The 19,039-nt window shown below is 45.4% G+C and overlaps 1 protein-coding gene across 1 annotated transcript in view; it reads right to left on the bottom strand.

Moving 5' to 3' along the window:
• RNF17 (ring finger protein 17) overlaps positions 1-19,039 on the bottom strand; it is a 170,672-nt gene that overhangs the window by 115,752 nt on the left and 35,881 nt on the right. Inside the window, exons 3-7 of the mRNA XM_074982032.1 lie at positions 8,554-8,634; positions 5,970-6,070; positions 4,654-4,825; positions 3,650-3,726; positions 643-717 (exon numbers count right to left, since the gene is read on the bottom strand). Coding sequence (XP_074838133.1) covers positions 643-717; positions 3,650-3,726; positions 4,654-4,825; positions 5,970-6,070; positions 8,554-8,634 — 506 coding nt within the window. The remainder of the gene's footprint in view (positions 1-642; positions 718-3,649; positions 3,727-4,653; positions 4,826-5,969; positions 6,071-8,553; positions 8,635-19,039) is intronic.

The raw sequence follows: 19,039 nt of genomic DNA, 5'->3' as shown, positions 1-19,039 counted from the left end.
CCTTTTGGTGTGGTGGGTCTTGCTGAAAACGGCCCACCAAACCTGTGACAATTTTGTCTAAAGTTCTTGTTTGCTGGGCCAGTGATGTAAAGCACCAGGGTTTTCAGACTAGTATGAGAGGAGCCCTTTAACCCATGCAGCTAGCTGTCTGTGCCACAAACAGGCCTTGGTGATGGAAGGGAAGGTCCTACATTGACTGATGAGCTTCAGTGGGCAATATCAGAGGAGCAGCCACAAGCTATGTTACTGAATATTTTCATATTTGCATTAAACTGACAGATCAGTTTACATTTACTCATGGTAATTTTACTGACTTCCCAATTACTCAGCCAATGTCTGTCATTTGAAGTTGGCATAATGTTTAGCATAAAGAAATCCCAATGATAAAGGTACAATCCCGCAATAAGCAATTTTAACCTATACTTAAGTCCTGCTTCTTATCTGGATCAAACAGAAAAGACTAAAATGCTGCCTTAACACCTCTTGCTACATCTATACATACTGTAGGGTAAAAATTTTCAGTGCATATTATGATTTATGTTAAGCACATACTTTTGCTACAGGTGTTTGTAAATTGCTCAACAGTAAGAAAACTGCATGAATCATAGCATTATTTTTCTCTATTAAAAAGAAAATGTTTACTTTGTAGGTATGTCTAATTCAATCTTCCCCATATTTTGGAACATAGAGATAAGTTCATCACAGTCCATGAGAAATCTAGAATAAAAGAAGAATGATATCAGGAAGGTCATCCAAAAGTCTAAATCATTTTGACAATTTACAAATGTTATATTAACTAATTAGTGAAATTCTATAGGGTCTGAAGCAATATGAAGAAATAAAGGTTTCCATTTCTTTTTGGCCAAAATGGGAGAAATAAATTACCAATGACTAACATGCTAGCACAGTTTTCTAACAATACACTTGGCTGCTCATTTACCTTTACACACACATGTAAAAGAATGTGATATAAACTGAGTTCCCAGCATTCCTTCACCACTTCTGCCTCTATTCAGTGAGCTTCTATATCAATGCTTAACACTGTTCCACAAATAATCCTTAGGGTAGTGAAAATATACATTGTATTCTCCAATTACCGTCCTTGGGAACTAAAGCATACTCAAAGTCCAACAATTTAATCACTGTCTCTGGATAACATGATAATTAAGCATCTGCTTCTACCTCCTGCCAAATCAAGACTGAGAAATTAATTCAAGAAAAGAAAAGGCAGGTTTTATATTTAATTTTCTGGCTAGTCTCAGAGGTCTCAAAATCTGAGTCCTATGATATGCAAATAAGTAGGTTAACAGAACTATAAATAAAAATTTCTTATTATTTTTTTGATCAAGAAAGGGACAAGCAGCACTAAAAGGTTGCGTCTACACTAGCAAATTCTTTCAAAAGATGTTTTTGAAAGAAGGGGGCTCTTTCAAAAGAGCCGATGGAATGTCTACACACAAAGAGCATTCTTTCAAAACTAAATCGAAAGAATACAGCTCTCCTTTCAAAATCATTCTTCCTTTCCTGTTTCAGGCAGAGCTCCCCCTTTCAAAAACTTCTGTCAAAAGCAAATGTGTGTAGATGCTCCGCAGGCCTTTTTCCCCCCAAAAGAGCGGTCCTCATGGGGCTGATTTTTCGATCCCTAACCCCTTTCTTTTGAAATAGCAGGGGATCCGTGGACACTCTCTTTCGAAAGAGAAGCTCGCACTTTTGATCCGTGTTTATGTGTGTGGCCGCACTCTTTCAAAAGAAGTTCTTTCTGAAGAGATCTTCCGGAAGGACTTTTTGAAAGATCTCTGTAGTGTAGACATAGCAAATGGCTACATCTGCATTACAGAGTTACTTCTAAATAAGATATTCAGAAGCAGCTATTTTGAAACAACAGCTACACACAAAATGTATTTCAAAATAGCATGTCTAGGCACAGTGCCTAGTTCAGAATAGTGCCATTGGACGCCACTATGGCTTATTTCAAGGTCGTGCTATTCTGTGTCTTAACAGTGCCTATTTTGAAACAGGTATCAGAGGGATAGCCATGTTAGTCTGTATCTTCGAGAACAACAAGAAGTCCTGTGGCACCTTATAGACTAACAGATATTTTGGAGCCTAAGCTTTTGTGGGTGCCTACAGACAGCCTGCCAACCTTAAACAAATTCTCACCAGCAACTATATATCACAACACAGGAACTCTAAACCTCAAACCAATCCCTGCAACAAACCTCGCTGCCAACTCTGCTCACATATCTACACCAGTGATATCATCACAGGATCTAACATCAACCATACCATCAGGGGATCCTTTACCTGCACATCTACTAATTAAATATATGCCATCATGTGCCACCAATGCCACACTACAATTTACATTGGCCAAACTGGACAGTCTATGTAAAAGAATAAATGGACACAAATCAGACATCAGGAACGGTAACGTACAGAAACCTGTGGGAGAGCACTTCAATCTCCCTGGACACTCAATAACAGATTTAAAAGTTGCAGGCCTAAATCAAAGAAATTTCAAAAATCAGATGGAGAGAGAAATCTCTGAACTGCAATTTATTTGCAAATTTGACTCCATTAACCAAGGATTAAACAGAGACTGGGGGCAGCTTGCACCTTACAAAAGCAGCTTCTCTGCCCTGGGTGTTAATATCTCCCCGTTAGACTCTGACAATGGGCCCACATCCCCGTCTGATCTGACTTGTTTTTTACTCTTTTGATACACGCTACTGATAATGGGCCATTTCCACCTTGCTGAATAGACCTTGTCAGCTCTGGCCCTCCCTCTTACTGGGACCCCATTCTATAAATACCCCTTTGGAACCCCCCCGCCCCCCACTCATGGATCTGATGAAGCGGGTCTTTGCCCATGAAAGCTTATGCTCCAAAATATGTTAGTCTATAAGGTGCCACAGGACTTCTTGTATTTCGAAACAGCTTATTTCAAAATAGGCATTACGCCTCCTATGAGGCTTTCTTCAGCAATGACGTTTACATATTTTGAAACATGCCCACAGTTTCAAATTTATTTTGAAATAGTGTGTACTTAGTGTAGGTGCCCACAAATGCAGATGTTCTGTAGCATAGACATAGCCAAAGAGTCTATGGACAGGACTGTGCTTCTAAAGCTGTACCAATTTTAAAGTGGACATGTTTATTATTTGCTTTAATTTCTGCTGGAAATTTCACACTTAGGGTCCACTGAGATTTTTATCTTGAGGAGCCCTTGTGGGAGTTCAGCAAGCACTGGAGGCAGAAGATTGGAAAAAATAAGTCACTTTAATATAATGTAGTTACTATTTCATTATTATACTTTTCATATGATGGAATTTTGCATTTTGAAAGATTTTAGTGAACACTTGTGTTTATGGAACAGTAAAGTTAATTTTATAAATTTTTTAAATATATCATCTGTACTTTCCTATTTGCTTGTTTCAGAATAACAGTTCAAGCTGGTGCATCTGGGAATTTTGTTGTACCACAGGAATCATACAAATTAATCAAAACAAGCCCAATTTTTGTATTTCTGATTCTTAATTTATATTAAAAAGTTATTAAGATAAGAGGTTCTGTTTACTACTTCAAATGCATAAGAATTGTTGTGTCACAGGTTTCAACTTTTATTGTAATTCAGGCTTGAATAATTTACCTTAGAGATGTTCTTTCTTTGAAAGTATCCACTCTTGAGAGCTCACCCTCAACTGTCAACTTTAAGTTATGAATAACCTCAAATTAAAAAGAGGAATTTTAGTTTCTATTACATCAACAGATACCCAAAAAGATAGTATATCAGGGGATAACTGTCTCCAGTACTGGACAATTGCAACAGGATACATCACTTGCATTTTAATCTGAACCAAAAGCACAAGAGCAAGCAACTTAATTTAAATCTACTTAACCAAGCATGCATTCAGAATGGGAAGGTCCACAGTTGAATCGGTGGCTGAAAAGCCCTAGCTGTAAGAATACAAAAATACTATTTGGATTACACTAATGGCCTCCAGATTAGGAAAAAAAAAAATGGGTTGCACAATACTGGAAGATCCAAGGAAATAAAGTCTAAAAACAACAGAGAACCCTAATGAAACACAAGGAAACTTGAAGGACATGATGTAAGGCTTTTTTTTTTTTTTTTTTTAAAAATCAAGTTCAGAAGTCAGAGAAAATGGATAAAATATTCTATTGTAACAAACAATCTTGAAATATTAAACAGGAAGATGGATAACAGTAAGTCTAAAACAGGGGTCAGCAACCTGTCTGAGGCAGCGTGTCAAAATTTGACCTTTTGACGGCTACGTAGTCCAAGTGCTGGTGATACTTTTTAAAAATCACTAATAGTCTGATTTATCTTAGCTTCATTAAAGAAGATGCAGAGCCATACCAGTTAGAAGGTGGTTGATAACATTCGTAGTCTTTTGTTAGTCCATAGGCAGCATGGTTTTGAGCATGCTCCCAGCTGCATGGAGGAGGAGGGGTGGAGCAGAGCTCCCTCCTCATGTGCCACCGAAGATCGGCTTCTGTGCTATGCTCAGCACGTGTGCCAGGGTTGCTGACCCCGGTCTAAAACTTTCAGACAAAAGAGTAAATGTAAAAAAACCGAGTAGTTCAGCTAATCCCCTCAAAGAAAATTTTACAGTTGATTAATTTAACTACCTGATTCAAATCACAACAGGTTCTTAATGAAGGTGTAACTTTTAACTCCTTCGCTAGCCTCATGGTGCTATTCAAATTGTTTTTTCTCTCCTCAATGTACTGCTTCACCTTTGTGATGTTGGCTACATAATTATCTGTGTTCTCCACTAATTCTGCATGCAACCTCCTTTTCCTACATTAGAAACAAAACAAAAACATTTTTCAAAATTTAGAAAATCCCTAGGTAAGTGTTGCAATAGTACAGTCCATCACTGACTAGAAGAGCTTCTTGTCAGGACAGGCAATATTTAAACCAAGGTGAGCTGGGCATACCCTTCCTGAGATTTATTTCCACAGAGGGAAGAGACAAGGAATTAAGGACAGAAATTTGTCAAGTTACAAAATACAGGAAAAAAATGTGAAGAAAAAGGAAAAGTGGAGCATTAACTAAAGGAAATGCTTATCTGTTAACTCAAAAATAAGATCACAGATGATTAATTCTCAAACTGGACATTGCTCAGGTTCCATCACAGGCCAAAAGTCCTAAACAGCCTTGAGGCAGGGACACGGCAGAGCTCATGTGCAGACCAAACAGAGAATACAGCCCAAAATCCCCAATAGGAGGCACAGGAACATGAATACACCTTGTGTGAAGCAACATAAAGGACACTGTCAAAGAACTCCTTCTGCTATTGTAAGTAAGATTTTAAATCCTTTTTGTCATCCTTGAAAAAAATGCACCATTCCAGCTCTTGCACATTTCCACACATATTTCAACTGAGCACTGAGAAAACTGAAGCTGAGTTTCACTCTTAAGACAACATGTTTCATTTTATGCTTCTAAATAAGCTCTCTAGCAAGAATAGGAGAGTTCCAGTGCAAAAGGTCATATGAGAAGATAACAAAAGGTAAAAAACCATGATGCCCTCCTTCTGTACTTTGAAAGTTACTTGCTCTCAGTTTGAATACTTTGAAAATGTCAAGTTTTAGAGTAACATTACAGTTGCTTGCAAACAGAAAAAATAGGAATCCCTCAAAATTTCTGAGTTTCTCAAGAAAGTAATGACAAAACATGACAAAATATAAGATCTTAAATAGCAACAATTGGTATATGCTTGTCTCTTCCAATGTAGCTAACAATATAAAATACATTTCATTGTATATTTAAAAATATTATTCATGTTTGGATAGATTAATAAATTAAGGTATTTTGAAATATTGTTACAGGAAGTACTAAAAATACTTTAATGCTCTAGTATTTCCAGTCATGTAATTTATTTCACTGAATGTAATACAAATCTGTGTTTTGACAACGACACAAAAACCAGACACATTACCTTGACTGAAGAGAAGCAATAAGATTATCAAACTTTTTATCCATAGTTTCTGCAATCCTGACTTCTTCCCTCCTTACTTGCGATTCCAAATATCCCAGCATCTATTTCATTATAAAGAGTTAACTAAAATCAATGCCAAGCAACACCTACTTACCAATGCCAGAGGCAAAAAACTGAATCACACATACATTTCAGAGTCAGAGTGAAAAATCAAGAACATTGCAGGATGAACAAATCTAGAATAACTGAAGATTTGAACCTGACCTACCCACAGTTTTTGTACAGATACAAATATTTAAGTTAGGAATGTGTTTCTTCCCCTCTCTGAATAGGCACACAAGTACAACTTTTGTAATATAGATGCAGCTACAGCAGTAGAAAGTAACAATACACATATAAAGCACTTAAACTGATGTAACTGGACCCATAGGAATGGGATTATGCTGCTTCAACTGTAATCAGTATGCTTAAAGTGGTACAACTTCTGTTGCTGGAATCCCCATAGGAAAAGCTGAAGACAAGGGGTGTATCAGTGTAAGGAAACGTTCAGAAATAACTTGTATGCATTCATATGCTACACAATTAGCTATCCGAAGCTACTATTTTGTTCTCCTGAACCTCAGGGTTCTGTTGATAAAGTATTAAATCTCTATTATGGGTGCAAAGAAAACCTCAACACCATAAACCAAAATGTAACATGCGAAAGAGTCTAGAAAAACAGCAGTGAAGTGTGAATTCCACTACTTGCTATTCAGTCAGTGTTTTCTCTCCTCAGGTTCACATACTATTTTATATTTCAGTCCCATGGATGTCAACAGGCTGCCCTGTTCAACCAGGAGCTTCAGGCCCGACCAAAATGTGACGTAAGTCTTCAAATTCTTTCTATTTCTTGAACTTTTTCTTTAAGAAAAGTTTTAATTATAGTACTATAACTCCTTTGAGCCCTAGTCATGGACCAGGATCCCATTGTGTTAGCATGGTAGAAACAGAAATCATACTACCTGTTTGAAGCTTACTAATCTAAACTTGCTGTCATTTCCAAACCATTGGTTCATAGTATGTACTGTATATACATATGTCTAAAGACAATTTGACTGTGCTTCAGAATTAGTATTATAACAATATATTTAAGATATAGATTTTGATGTAGTAAATCTTAGTAACTTGACACCTCCCTGGTGGCACCCAGACAATTTTTTCCCCCCAGAAAAGTCATTAAAGACCACAATTCTGGATATGTAAATTTCAAGGTTTTACTATACAAATAGGAATATATATGTATCTGGAATTACAAGTTACATTGCACAATTCAATTGCATAGGTCATTAATATGTCTCTTCCACTTCACTCCGTCTCATAACAAAACTTCTAGCTGATCCCCGGAGTACCCCAGTTGTTGTCCTTCTACCTAGAGTAGACGAGTTTTTTAAAAAAGTGCATAACCGCAGCTGTGTCAACCTCTAAGGCAGGCTAGGCCTAAAACATGTTAGCATGTGACTAACAAAAAAAACAAAACCAAACAAAACCACAAACAAAAAAAAGCAAAACAGAAATTTAAAATTTTCCAGCAGCTAATCCAAAAACATTATTTGAAACATAGCCAGAAGTTAAATTCTGGGGAAAGGGAGTTAATTGTTATGTTTACATAATATTTTCTAGAACTTTGCCATAAATGTGTAATCTGCTACCCAATATTTTACAGTCGTCCCATCCCACATTTTCTGTATTCTTTAGATGCATGTTTTGATTTATTTTATATAACCATATTAAATTTGTTTTACTTGGGAAAATACTTCCTCTATTGCCTTTAAGGAGTATCAAAGACCCATATTCAAATTCAGAAGGAATCACAAGAAAAAAAAGGAAATCAATCAGTGAATTGATAACGTAACAGAGAATGGCAGATATTGTTCCAAGCCAACAAAACATACTCTAGCAAGTTCTTTCGAAAGATCCAGTGGCGCATCTACACACAGAAAGTGTTCTTTCAAAAGTAAATCGAAAGAATGAGGCACTCCTATCGAAATCACTCTTCCTTTCCTATTTCAGGAACAGCATCCCCTTTCAAAAGCTTCTTTGGAAAGAAAACGTGTCTAAACACTCTGCAGGCCCTTTTTTTCCCCAACAGAGCAGCCCTTATGGGGTCTGATTTTTCGATCCTTGGTCTGGTCTTTTGAAAAAGTGGGGACTGTGTGGACACTCTTTCAAAAGGGCAGATTACTCTTTCGGAACGGCTTCTTTTGAAAGATCTCTGTAGCATAGATGTAGTCATAAATAGATACTTTTAAGCAAATACGGATTCTGATTAAATTAATGGGCTTAATTATACATTTAAAATTAAGCATATGCTTAAGTGTTTTACTGAATCAGAGCCTTAATGAGAATTCAACTCCATAGAAATTGTGCTACAGCACAATGAAAAAGAGACACACCATAAGGTTACAAGCCAAAGTTATAAGAGCAGACTGTGTTTTTGTGATAAAATAACCAATTACACTGTAACCTACAGGAATATGAAACTCTGATGTTAAATAAATGTAATCTGAAATATGTGAAATTGAATCAAAGTATTTCTTTATCCTACCTTCTCTGCAGTTTGTAAACGTTCAAGGTTAAGAGCAGCTGTCCACAAAGTTTCATCAATCTCTTGTACAGTTTTATTGTCCTGGGGGGAAGTTACAATACGAACCTTATTAAAAATTAAATACTTGACTACATTTTCAGACTTAGTACAATCCTTGGAACAAGGACTCCACTCCAACACAGACAATCCAGTGAAGGAGGATGCCATTTATGGCCCTGATGATTTGCATAGGGTGGAGGCAGAACATGCCTGTGAATGCATGGTGGGATGCTCCACATCCACCCCTTCAGGACCCCCAGCCCCCTGCAGAGCCCCCATCCCTAGTTCTCACAGATCCCCTGTGCCCAGAGGCCCCCTCCCTGCGGTGATTTTGTGACCCCAACATGGTTTACCTCCATGAGGACGGCCTAGATTGGATGGCCCAGAGGATGGCTGACCAACCGGTGGCTGTCGGGGTTGGCCAGCTTCCACAGAGCAATGGCTACCCTCTTCTGCAGGGGAAGCACGAGCTACATGCAGATGGTGTGGTGCTGGAGGGATACGGCAAAGCCAGTAACATAGCTCCAGAACCGCCTGCTTGGTCATGTGAAAGTTCAGGAGCCAGAAGTCACCATCTGAGTCCCCTAGTGCCAACCAGTCCCACCACTTGCTGCTGGTGGGACATACCCAGAGGACCCAGATCACCTCCAGAGGGATGGGGTGCAGGAGTTGTCTCACGAGGCAGCCAGCCGCTAGAGAATGGCCATGAGCATCATAGCCAACAGACTGGCCACAGCCACAAGGAGAGGCCATCAGGGACAGCTAGAGATCCATGTGGCTGTGGAATGAGCATCTGGTCCCTGCACAAGGTCTGCTGTGCTGTGTATGGTGTTGCAGCCCTCAGCACATGCAGGAAAGGTGTGTTGGGAGGGGCCCTTTAAGAGAGTGGCAGGCTGCAGCTGCTGGAAAGGCTTGTTCACCATGCAACGTGTTCTGCAGTGTTGCCTGGCCCTTTCTTTTGAAAGAGCATCCTGGGACATGTGGAGGCTCCCTTTCAAGAGCGTGAGCGGGTCTTTGGAAAGAGTGGATCACATCTTTGATCTGCTTTGTGTGTGTAGACGTGTGATTTCGAATGGCAGCAGTCTTTCGAATGGTGGTTTTCAAATGTTCATCTTTCGAATTCGCGCTGTGGTATAGACAGTCATAGAGCCTATTTTGAAACTGAGCCACTGGATACACTATGGCTTAATTTGTAAGAGGCTCTATTCCCTACTTTAACAGCAACTACTTCAAACTGGGTTTTCTTCCTCATGAAATGAGGTCTAGCAATTTCAAAATAAGATTAATGCTATTTCAAATTTATTCTGAAACAGCAGTTGAATCATGTAGACACTAGCATAGTTTTTTCAAACTAACAGCTGTTATTTCGAAACAGAGTAGGTCCACCCTAATTTAAACAACTTCAGCTAACTCCGCTGTAGTGTAGACCTGCTCTAAAAAAGCAGTTTTTATGGACAGGTGCAGAAGGAAGCAGGTTGCCAGTTCGTAGGTCTTATGCTATGGTTCAGCTGGTGGCCTTATCTTCAGTACAGCATCTATATACCATTAAGGAATCTTCTGGGGCCATCATGGAGGAAGAGTAGTATTATCCACCTTTTGGTTGTATTGTAAGTAGTCCGTCATGTCCATCGATGACGCCTTCAGCTTGTACAGGCTCATCAGTGGTGGACTGGCATGTGGCTGAGGAGTCTAAGCTGTGAACGGCATGGGCGTTCGGTGGAGGCACGTGAATTGTCCTGGCTCTGTTGGTGCGGCTGATGATGTTGCCGTCTTCCTCTCACGAGCATTAGTGAGGTGTACGCATTGCTGCTCTTCAAAGTTGTCATACCCGTGTCGTATGAGAGCACGCCAGCCTGTTCAGACTTTTGCATGCTGCTCTAGCTGATCTGGTTTTAAACCAGCATGAATGATGTTGGCCTTCATGCAGTCTTTATGTCTCTTGCGAGGCCTACCTTGATTTCTTTTGCCCTGGGAGAGTTCTCCGTAGGGGAATTACTTAGGGATTCTTGACTCCTCCATTCGTATGACATGCCCTGTCCAGCAAAGTTGGGCTTTCAGAATCATGGCTTCGATGCTCGTGGTTCCTGATCTGTCCAGGACTTCCAGGTTCGTAACTCTGTCCTGCCATCAAATGTGCAGTATTAACCTCAGGCTGCGTGTGTGGAAGTGCTCCATCAGTTTTGTGTGTCTTCTATACAAGGTCCAGGTTTCACAGCCATAAAGGAGACTGGTCAGGACTACAGCCTTCTACACTTTCAGTTTAGTGGACTGTCGGATATTATGCTGATTCAACATTCACGCTCTCAGACATCCTAGTGCCCAGCTGGCCTGGCAGACTCTAGCTTTCATTTCTTTGACAAGGGAGCCATCATTGGCTATCACACTGCCAAGGTACTTGAACTCCTCTACTGTTTTTAACTCTCTTCCTTCAATAAAGAATGAAGTGGGGAGAACAGCAGATCCTGGAGCAGGTTGAAACAGTACCTTGGTCCTTCCTAGGTTGATGGTCAAACCAAAGAGGCGAGTGGCATCAGCAAACTTGTTGACGATGAGCTAGAGATCAGATTCCTTGTGTGCCATAAGTGCACAGTCGTCAGCAAAAAGGGCTTCAAGGATGAGCCTCTCAGGCGTCTTGGTTTTAGCATTCAGATGATGAAGGTCGAAAAGGGACCCATCAAGTCTGTATTTTATGTAGACTCCATAGTCCAGGTCCCTAACTGCGTGGCTGAGGATGCATGTGAAAGAGAGGTTGAATAACACTCGGGTTAGCATGGGCCCTTGCTTCACACCTTTGGTAAAATGCTGTAATTGCGCTAAGGGAAGCTTTACTGAACTAAAAGAAAGCCCTGCTAATATGAGTTCTGTAAGATGTTCATTCCATTGATAATGGAGTAGGAGCAGAAGCCAGTGGATGTATGGCCAGACACCCAAGTGATTAATCTTTTCCATTTCTGCAGATACACAGCAAGCGTGGAATGTCTCCTGCTGTGTAATACTGTTTGGACTTGTTTGAAGCATCCTAGCTCTTTGCTGGAGAACCATTGAGGAGCCATGCTTTGTAGATGGAACATTCCCATGTTGAGGTAATCTAACTGGTCCCCGTGTTGTGATAACAGGTTGAAGAAGGGAGAAAGCAACATGCAGGTGGGACGGGGAGGGTGGAAGAGGCAGACATCCTTATTACAAATGGGTATCAGGATTGCTTGGGAGATGTTGGAGCTACTAGAATGACCTTGGACCAGTCTATACTTATTTTTTGCATCACCCAGTTCAGCATTAGTGTCAGAGTGTTGGGCTATGTGAACATGAATGAGCCTCCCAGAGTAACCTTTCCCAAGACCTGCTCTGGGGCAGAACATGGGACAGCTTTGGACGACTGTTCTCAGGAGGGACAGATGGCAGAACAAGGAGCAATGGTCTGAAGTTACAGAAGGAGAGGTGTAGGCCATGCAAATGGACATTTCGAAGATTACTAATGAGGCACTGAATTGAATACTGGGAATAAGGGGATTTCAAAAGTTGCGGAGTCCTTTTCAAAAGGACCTCCGTGTAGCCACGGCGAGCCTGGAGTGTTTGAAATTGGCATCTTCGAAGCACCACAGCCAGAAGTGCCCTAATGGTAAGGAGGCACTGAATATTCAATTCAGTGCCTCATTACTAATCTTTGAAATGGCCATTTGCATGGCCATTTCGAAGTTTTGGCCAAGTGTGGCCACAGCCCTAGAGAGGTGGTGGAATCTCCATCCATAGAGTTCTTAAGTCCCAGCTTTACAAAGTCCTGGCTGGGATGATTTAGTTAGGGTGGATCCTGCTTTAGGCAGGGAGCTGGACTAGATGACCTTCTAAAGAGAAGTTACTCACCGTAGTAACGGTGGTTCTTCGAGATGTGTCCCCGTGGGTGCTCCAAAATAGGTGTCGGGCTTGCCCGGCGCCGCAGATCGGATCTTCCAAGCAGTTTCTGCCGGACCGCGCATGCGCCGGCGCGTGCCGCTCCCTTGCGCACTCCTGGCCATGTGCGCGATCCGGTCCCCGCCAGTTCCTCGACCAACCGCCTCGGGTGCCCCTGCAAAACACTAACAGAGATTTGAAGCGGGGAGGATGGGCGGGTAGTGGAGCACCCACGGGGACACATCTCGAAGAACCACCGTTACTACGGTGAGTAACTTCTCTTTCTTCTTCGAGTGTCCCCGTGGGTGCTCCACAATAGGTGACTACCCAGCAGAAACCCAAGATAGGAGGTGGGTAATCGGATTATGTGCAGCTTGTCCCCGAGAGCACCGCTGTAGAGAGACGGGTATCCTCTTGGAATACCCTGTGAAGGGCGTAATGTTTGGCGAAGGTGTCGTAGGATGACCAGGTCGCCACTCTGCAAATGTCTTTTAACGCAACGCCCTTGAAAAAGGCTGTTGATGCCGCCACCGCCCTAGTGGAATGAGCCCTGGGAGTGGCCGATAAAGGAGTCTTTTTGAGCTCGTAGCACATTTTTATGCAGGATACAATGTGCTTTGAGATTCTCTGCGAGGAGAGACCTTCTCCTTTCGACTTGGGAGCGAGGGAGACTAGGAGTCTATCCGTTTTCCGGAAGGACTTGGTCCTGTCTACGTAGAAGGCTAGCGCCCTCCTCACGTCCAGGAGGTGTAGGCGCGCCTCTTTGTTGGAGTTATGAGGCTTTGGATAAAACGAGGGTAGAACAATAGGTTCGTTAATGTGAAACTCGGAAGAAACTTTGGGAACAAAGGCTGGATGCAGCCGTATGGTTACCGCCTCCTTGGAAAAAACAGTGCAGGGTGGCGTTGCCATGACTGCCGCAAGCTCGCTCACCCTACGAGCTGACGTAATTGCAAGAAGAAAGGTCGTCTTTATTGTAAGGAGGCGGAGGGGGACCGTGGCCAAGGGCTCGAACGGAGGTCCCATTAGCATGGTAAGCACCAGGTCCAAGTTCCACGAAGGTGGAATCGGTTTCCGAGGGGGGTATAGGTTTACCAACCCTTTGAGGAACCTGGTAACCATAGGGTGGGCGAACACCGTGTGCCCTTCCTCCTCGTGTCTGAACGCCGAGATGGCGGCAAGGTGGACCTTCAACGAGGATAGCGAGAGTCCTCCTCTCTTGAGGTCCAGTAAATACTCTAGTATTGTAGGTATAGGCACCAAAAGGGGGGCCAGCTGTTTGGTAGAACACCAAGCCGTGAAGCGAGTCCATTTCTGCTTGTAGGTCTTCCCGGTGGAAGTCCTCCTGCTACTTTCTAGGACTTGCTGTACTTCCACTGTGCATGTGCTCTCTAGGGAGCTGAGCCATGGATTAACCACGCTTGCAGTCGCAGGCTTTAGGGGTGCGGGTGCACTATGGACCCCTGGGCTTGCGTGAGCAGATCTGGCGCCACCGGAAGAGGCCTCGGTGGACGGTCCAACATGCGCAGGAGTAGGGGGAACCATTGTTGTCGATCCCACGTTGGGACTACCAGGATCATCCGGGCCCTTTCCCTCCTGGCTTTCTGCAAGACTTTGTGGATCAGCACTGTAGGAGGAAACGCATAAAGCAGGGGGCCCCTCCACGGGATCGCGAACGCGTCCCCCAGGGACCCCCATCCCAGTCCTGCCCTGGAGCAGAATCATGGGCACTTCTTGTTGTGCTGAGTGGCAAACAGGTCTATCTGGGAAAAACCCCATGCGTGGAAGATCGGCCGTAGCAGATCGGGACGGATCTGCCACTCGTGTGTGAGTGCAAAACGCCTGCTCAGCTGGTCTGCCTTCACATTGTGCACACCTGGCAAGCATGAGGCTTTCAAGAGTATATTGTTGGCGATGCACCAGTTCCATAAGCGGATTGCTTCCGCGCATAAGGCACGGGATCGAGCTCCTCCTTGCCTGTTTATATAAAACATGGTGGAGGTATTGTCTGTACTGATCCTGACGACTTTGCCTTGTATATGGTCTCGAAAGTGTCCGCAGGCGTTGAACACTGCTCTGAGCTCCAGTATATTTATGTGTAGTGACTGTTCTGTGGGTGACCACAGTCCTTGAGTCACCTCTTCGCCCATGTGCGCTCCCTACCCTATGAGGGAGGCATCTGTAGTGAGAAAAACCGATATTTGCGGCTGGTGGAAGGGTACCCCTGTTAGCAGGTTCCTGTGGGCAACACCACCCTGTGAACGGTGTGTACTGCCGGTTTGTATACACTCGCCAGCCAGTGCTACATGCTGCGCGTGTGTAACCTGGTGTTCTGTACTGCGAACGTCGCCGCTGCCATGTGGCCCAGCAGCTGTAAGCACGTCAAGACCGGCACCGTAGGGCTGAAGGTGATGACCTGCACGAGGGAGCCGATGGCCCGAAAGCGAGCCTCTGGTAGATATACTCTCGCTGTAACCAAGTTTATGCGAGCCCCTATGAACTCTATGTCCTGTGTGGGGTCTATTTTTGATTTTGCCAGATTGATAACCAGGCCGAGTGAAGAGAACGTGTTTGCTGTGACGCATATCATGCGCAGAACCTCCCCCTTCGAGGCCCCTGTGAGCAGGCAGTCGTCCAGATACGGGAAAATAAATACCCCCTGTCTGTGCAGGTAGGCTGACACCACTGCCAAGGTCTTGGTGAAGACTCTGGGGGCCGAGGAGAGGCCAAACGGTAGGACCTTGTATTGGAAGTGTTCGTTGCCTACCATGAACCGGAGGAATCGCCGGTGAGCCGGATGGATAGTTATGTGGAAGTACGCGTCTTGTAAATCGAGGGCTGCGAACCAGTCTCCATCGTCCAGTGCTGTAAGGATGGAAGCGATTGTGATCATCCGAAAACGTTGCTTGCGCAGGTACCGGTTGAGGCCGCGAAGGTCTAAGATGGGCCTCCAGCCTCCTGTCTTTTTCTCCGTGAGGAAGTACCTGGAGTAGAACCCTTTCCCTTGCAGTTGCTCCGGCACTCTTTCCACTGCCCCTATGAGCATGAGATGGTCCACCTCCTGCCTGAGCCTCGCTACATGGGAGGCCTCCTGGAGGTGGGGCTTGGGTGGAGGTCGTGACGGTGGGAGCGACTGGAAGGGGATGGCGTACCCCGTGGCTATGATCTCCAGCACCCATTTGTCTGTGGTGATCCTTTGCCACTGGTCGTAGAATGGTCGGAGGCGATGGTGGAATAGTCGCTTCGGATGACCTTGTGCGATGGTAGTGATGGCGCAGCCCTGGATCTGTATGTTAAACTTGTGGCCTTTGGCCCCGCCCCGAGGACGCACGGCTCTGTTGTGAACGTCGCCTGGGAGTTCTGTACTGCTGGTGCTGTTGATGTCGCCCTTGCTCGTAACCCCTGTGGTATTGGGGGCGCTGTTGCTGGTACTGGTACCGTCTTTGTTGAGGGTAGTACCTTTTCTTTGTGTATGGAGGGGTGTAAATCCCCAGGGTCCTGAGTGTGGCTCTTGAATCTTTACTGGAATGAAGGACCAAGTCAGTTGATTCAGCAAACAGCTTCTGCGAGTCGAAGGGAAGGTCAACTATCTTCGCCTGCAGATCCCTCGGTATACCCGAAGTCTGGAGCCAGGACTCCCTTCGCATCACCACTGCCGTTGCTGTGGAACGTGCTGCTGTGTCCGCAACGTCCAAGGCGATCTGAACTCCCGTCCTCGAGGCCGCGTAGCCTTCTTGCACTATGGCCTTGAGCACCGGCTTTTTGTCCTCTAGAAGCGAGTCCATGAGGGAGATTAACCTGGAATAGTTGTCGAAATTATGGTTCGCTAAGTGCGCTGCGTAATTTGCCATTCGCAACGTTAAGGTGGAGGAGGAGTAGACCTTTCTGCCGAACAGCTCTAGCTTCTTGGCATCTTTGTCTGTTCCCCCTGTCCTGAATTGAGATGTCTTTGATCTTTGTTGCGACGACTCCACCACCAAGGAATTTGGCTGTGGGTGGCTGAACAGGAACTCCATGCCCTTCGCCGGCACAAAGTATTTCTTATCCGCTCTCTTTTGGACAGGCGGAATAGTCGCAGGGGTCTGCCATATCGTAGTGGCGGACTCTAAGATCGCTTCATCAAGCGGTATTGCTACTCTGGAGGAGGGCGGAGGTCTCAAATTTTTGAGGAGCTTATGGTGTTTCTCTTGCACCTCTGCTGTCTGGATGCCTTGCGTGAAGGCCACCCTCTTAAACAGCTCTTGAAACTGTTTGAGATCGTCCGGAGGATGGACGTCCCCCGGGGCCGTAGCCTCGTCCGGGGAGGAGAGCGAGGAACCGCTGGGGTACGTCCCTCTGGACCCTTCCGGTTCCTGCTGGTGATGGTACACCCTCTCACTAGAGGTTTGCGAGGGAAAATCTTGGGGTTCCATAACCAGTCCCCCCTGAGATGCTTGAGTCTCTGTCCCCGGTCGCGATTGCCCTCGGGGGTACGAGATCGTCTGTGGGGATCTTTCCCTATTAGATTGCCGATGGTGTCTATGACCCGCGTGGTAGGGGCGACCATGGCAGTATAGGCACTGTTCTTGGGAAGGTGACCTAGACCACTCCCTTGGTGCATACCCTCTGCGTCTGGGGGAGGGAGATCGTCGAGACACTGGAGAGAGCGATTTTGCATAATAGTCCAGCGGTTCAAACCCCAGGAAGGGTGAAGGTGGTCCCAGCCAGGGTGAGGCTGGTTGCAAAAATGGAGAAGGGGGCTCCGGGTAGGCTAGGGGGGACCCCTGCCTTCTGGTTGGAGTCTGCAACATAAGTGGAAGGCTGTGAGAAAGCAACTCCACAGCCCTGTGCGGAGAGGGGCTGCAATGCCTCCTCTTGTGTGCAGCCTTCCCCCTCCCTTGAGGAGGTAACTCCGCCCCCTGACGTACAGGGGATCCCGGCCCCGTCCGCACCGTGCTCGGCACGCTCGAGGGCGGTGCCGCACGTGCAGTGTCCTCCGGTGCCTGCAGGCTGCGTGCCTGCGCTCTCTGCACCGCCGGTTCCCCGGGGGTCGGTGCCGCTGCCTGCGGTGCCGCCGGTACCGGCGCTTGTTTAGCCGCCGCCTTGCCTGCGGTGCGGGGCGGCTGGCTGATTATCGGAGGCTGAGCCGCTTCCACGTGGCTCTCCGTGCCGCCGCCGATCAGCTGTTGCTGAGGCTGGGGGCTGCTCGCTCCTCCCGTCCCGCTCGCTGTTGCTGCCGGCAGGGATCGGGCTGGGGAGACTTTCCTCCGTTTTTGCGCTGATGGGGTGAGGGAGGCAGCTTTCCTTTTATGGGCCCCGGAGGGTCCCTCCTGCTGCGGCCGCTCCGGCACGTCTGGCTGGAGGGCCTTGTCGAAAAGCAGCATTTTAAGCCGCATCTCCCTGTCTCTCCTTGCTCTGGCTGTTAATTTAGCACAGAAGGAGCATTTCTGTGCAACATGGGACTCCCCAAGGCACCTTATGCATAGACTGTGCCCATCAGACGCTGGCACCGCCTCTCGGCAGGACTCACATTTTTTAAATCCTGAAGAGGACATTGTTGGCGAGTCTTTCAGTTGTTAAAACGGGTACTTAGCACCTTCTCTGTGCTGTTTTCCCTTTCTGATGGCCTGCCGCAGCAGGAGGGCTGATGGCCCTATGCTCCTGGCCTCCGGCGCTTGTTACTGGGACTGGACTGAAGCTGTCCCGCTTGTAATTTGTTTTTTTTTGTTTTTTTTTTTTTTTTTTGAAAAATAACAACCGGCTAACTTGCAGTAGCCTAAGTACTTGAAAAAAACTTTAAAGAAAAACAGTTAAAGTCATTGAATACGCTACTTGGCCTTAGCCTAGTTCGGATTCCGTCTGCAGCCGACGGCGGTTAAGAGGAACTGGCAGGGACTGGATCGCGCACATGGCCAGGAGCGCGCAAGGGAGCGGCGCGCGCCGGCGCATGCGCGGTCCGGCAGAAACTGCTTGGAAGATCCGATCTGCGGCACTGGGCAAGCCCGACACCTATTGTGGAGCACCCACGGGGACACTCGAAGAAGAAAGTCCCTTCCAGCTCTACGATTCTATGACTCCAGCTGTGGAAAGACCAAGTTGGGCATAGACCCAGGACTGGAAAATGTTACGTATGGGGGCATTATTTAACTCCCATTGATGATGGAGGGGAAAGGATCGACTTAGATAGCCTGCTATGCTCTGGGAACCAGGTATGTATGAGGCTGAGATAGGAATATTGTGTTGGAGGCACCAAATTTCAGAGACTTGCTGCATGTTGAGTGGGACTGAGCTCCCCTTGCCGGTTTATGTAAGAGATACATGTGATAATATTGGTCATGACCCCGAGCTAGCCGTTTTTGATGAGGGGGAGAAAAAAAGGCAGCATTGAGGACAGCTTGAAAGTCTAGCAGATTTACATCAAGTGGTTTCTGTAAAGGACCAGCCACCCTGAGTCATAAGATATTCAATGTGTGCTCTCCAGTCAGTGAGGGATGCCTCTGTCATGATTATAATCAAGCGGGGACCCTGAAAGAACAGAACTCCAAAACACAGGATGAGAGGAAGCATCCATCATATGAGT

The sequence above is a fragment of the Carettochelys insculpta genome, chromosome 1 (assembly GCF_033958435.1).
Source record: "Carettochelys insculpta isolate YL-2023 chromosome 1, ASM3395843v1, whole genome shotgun sequence".
Lineage (NCBI taxonomy): Eukaryota > Metazoa > Chordata > Testudines > Carettochelyidae > Carettochelys > Carettochelys insculpta.
Note: the sequence above shows the minus strand (reverse complement) of the source record. Positions and strands in the feature narration are given on the sequence as shown.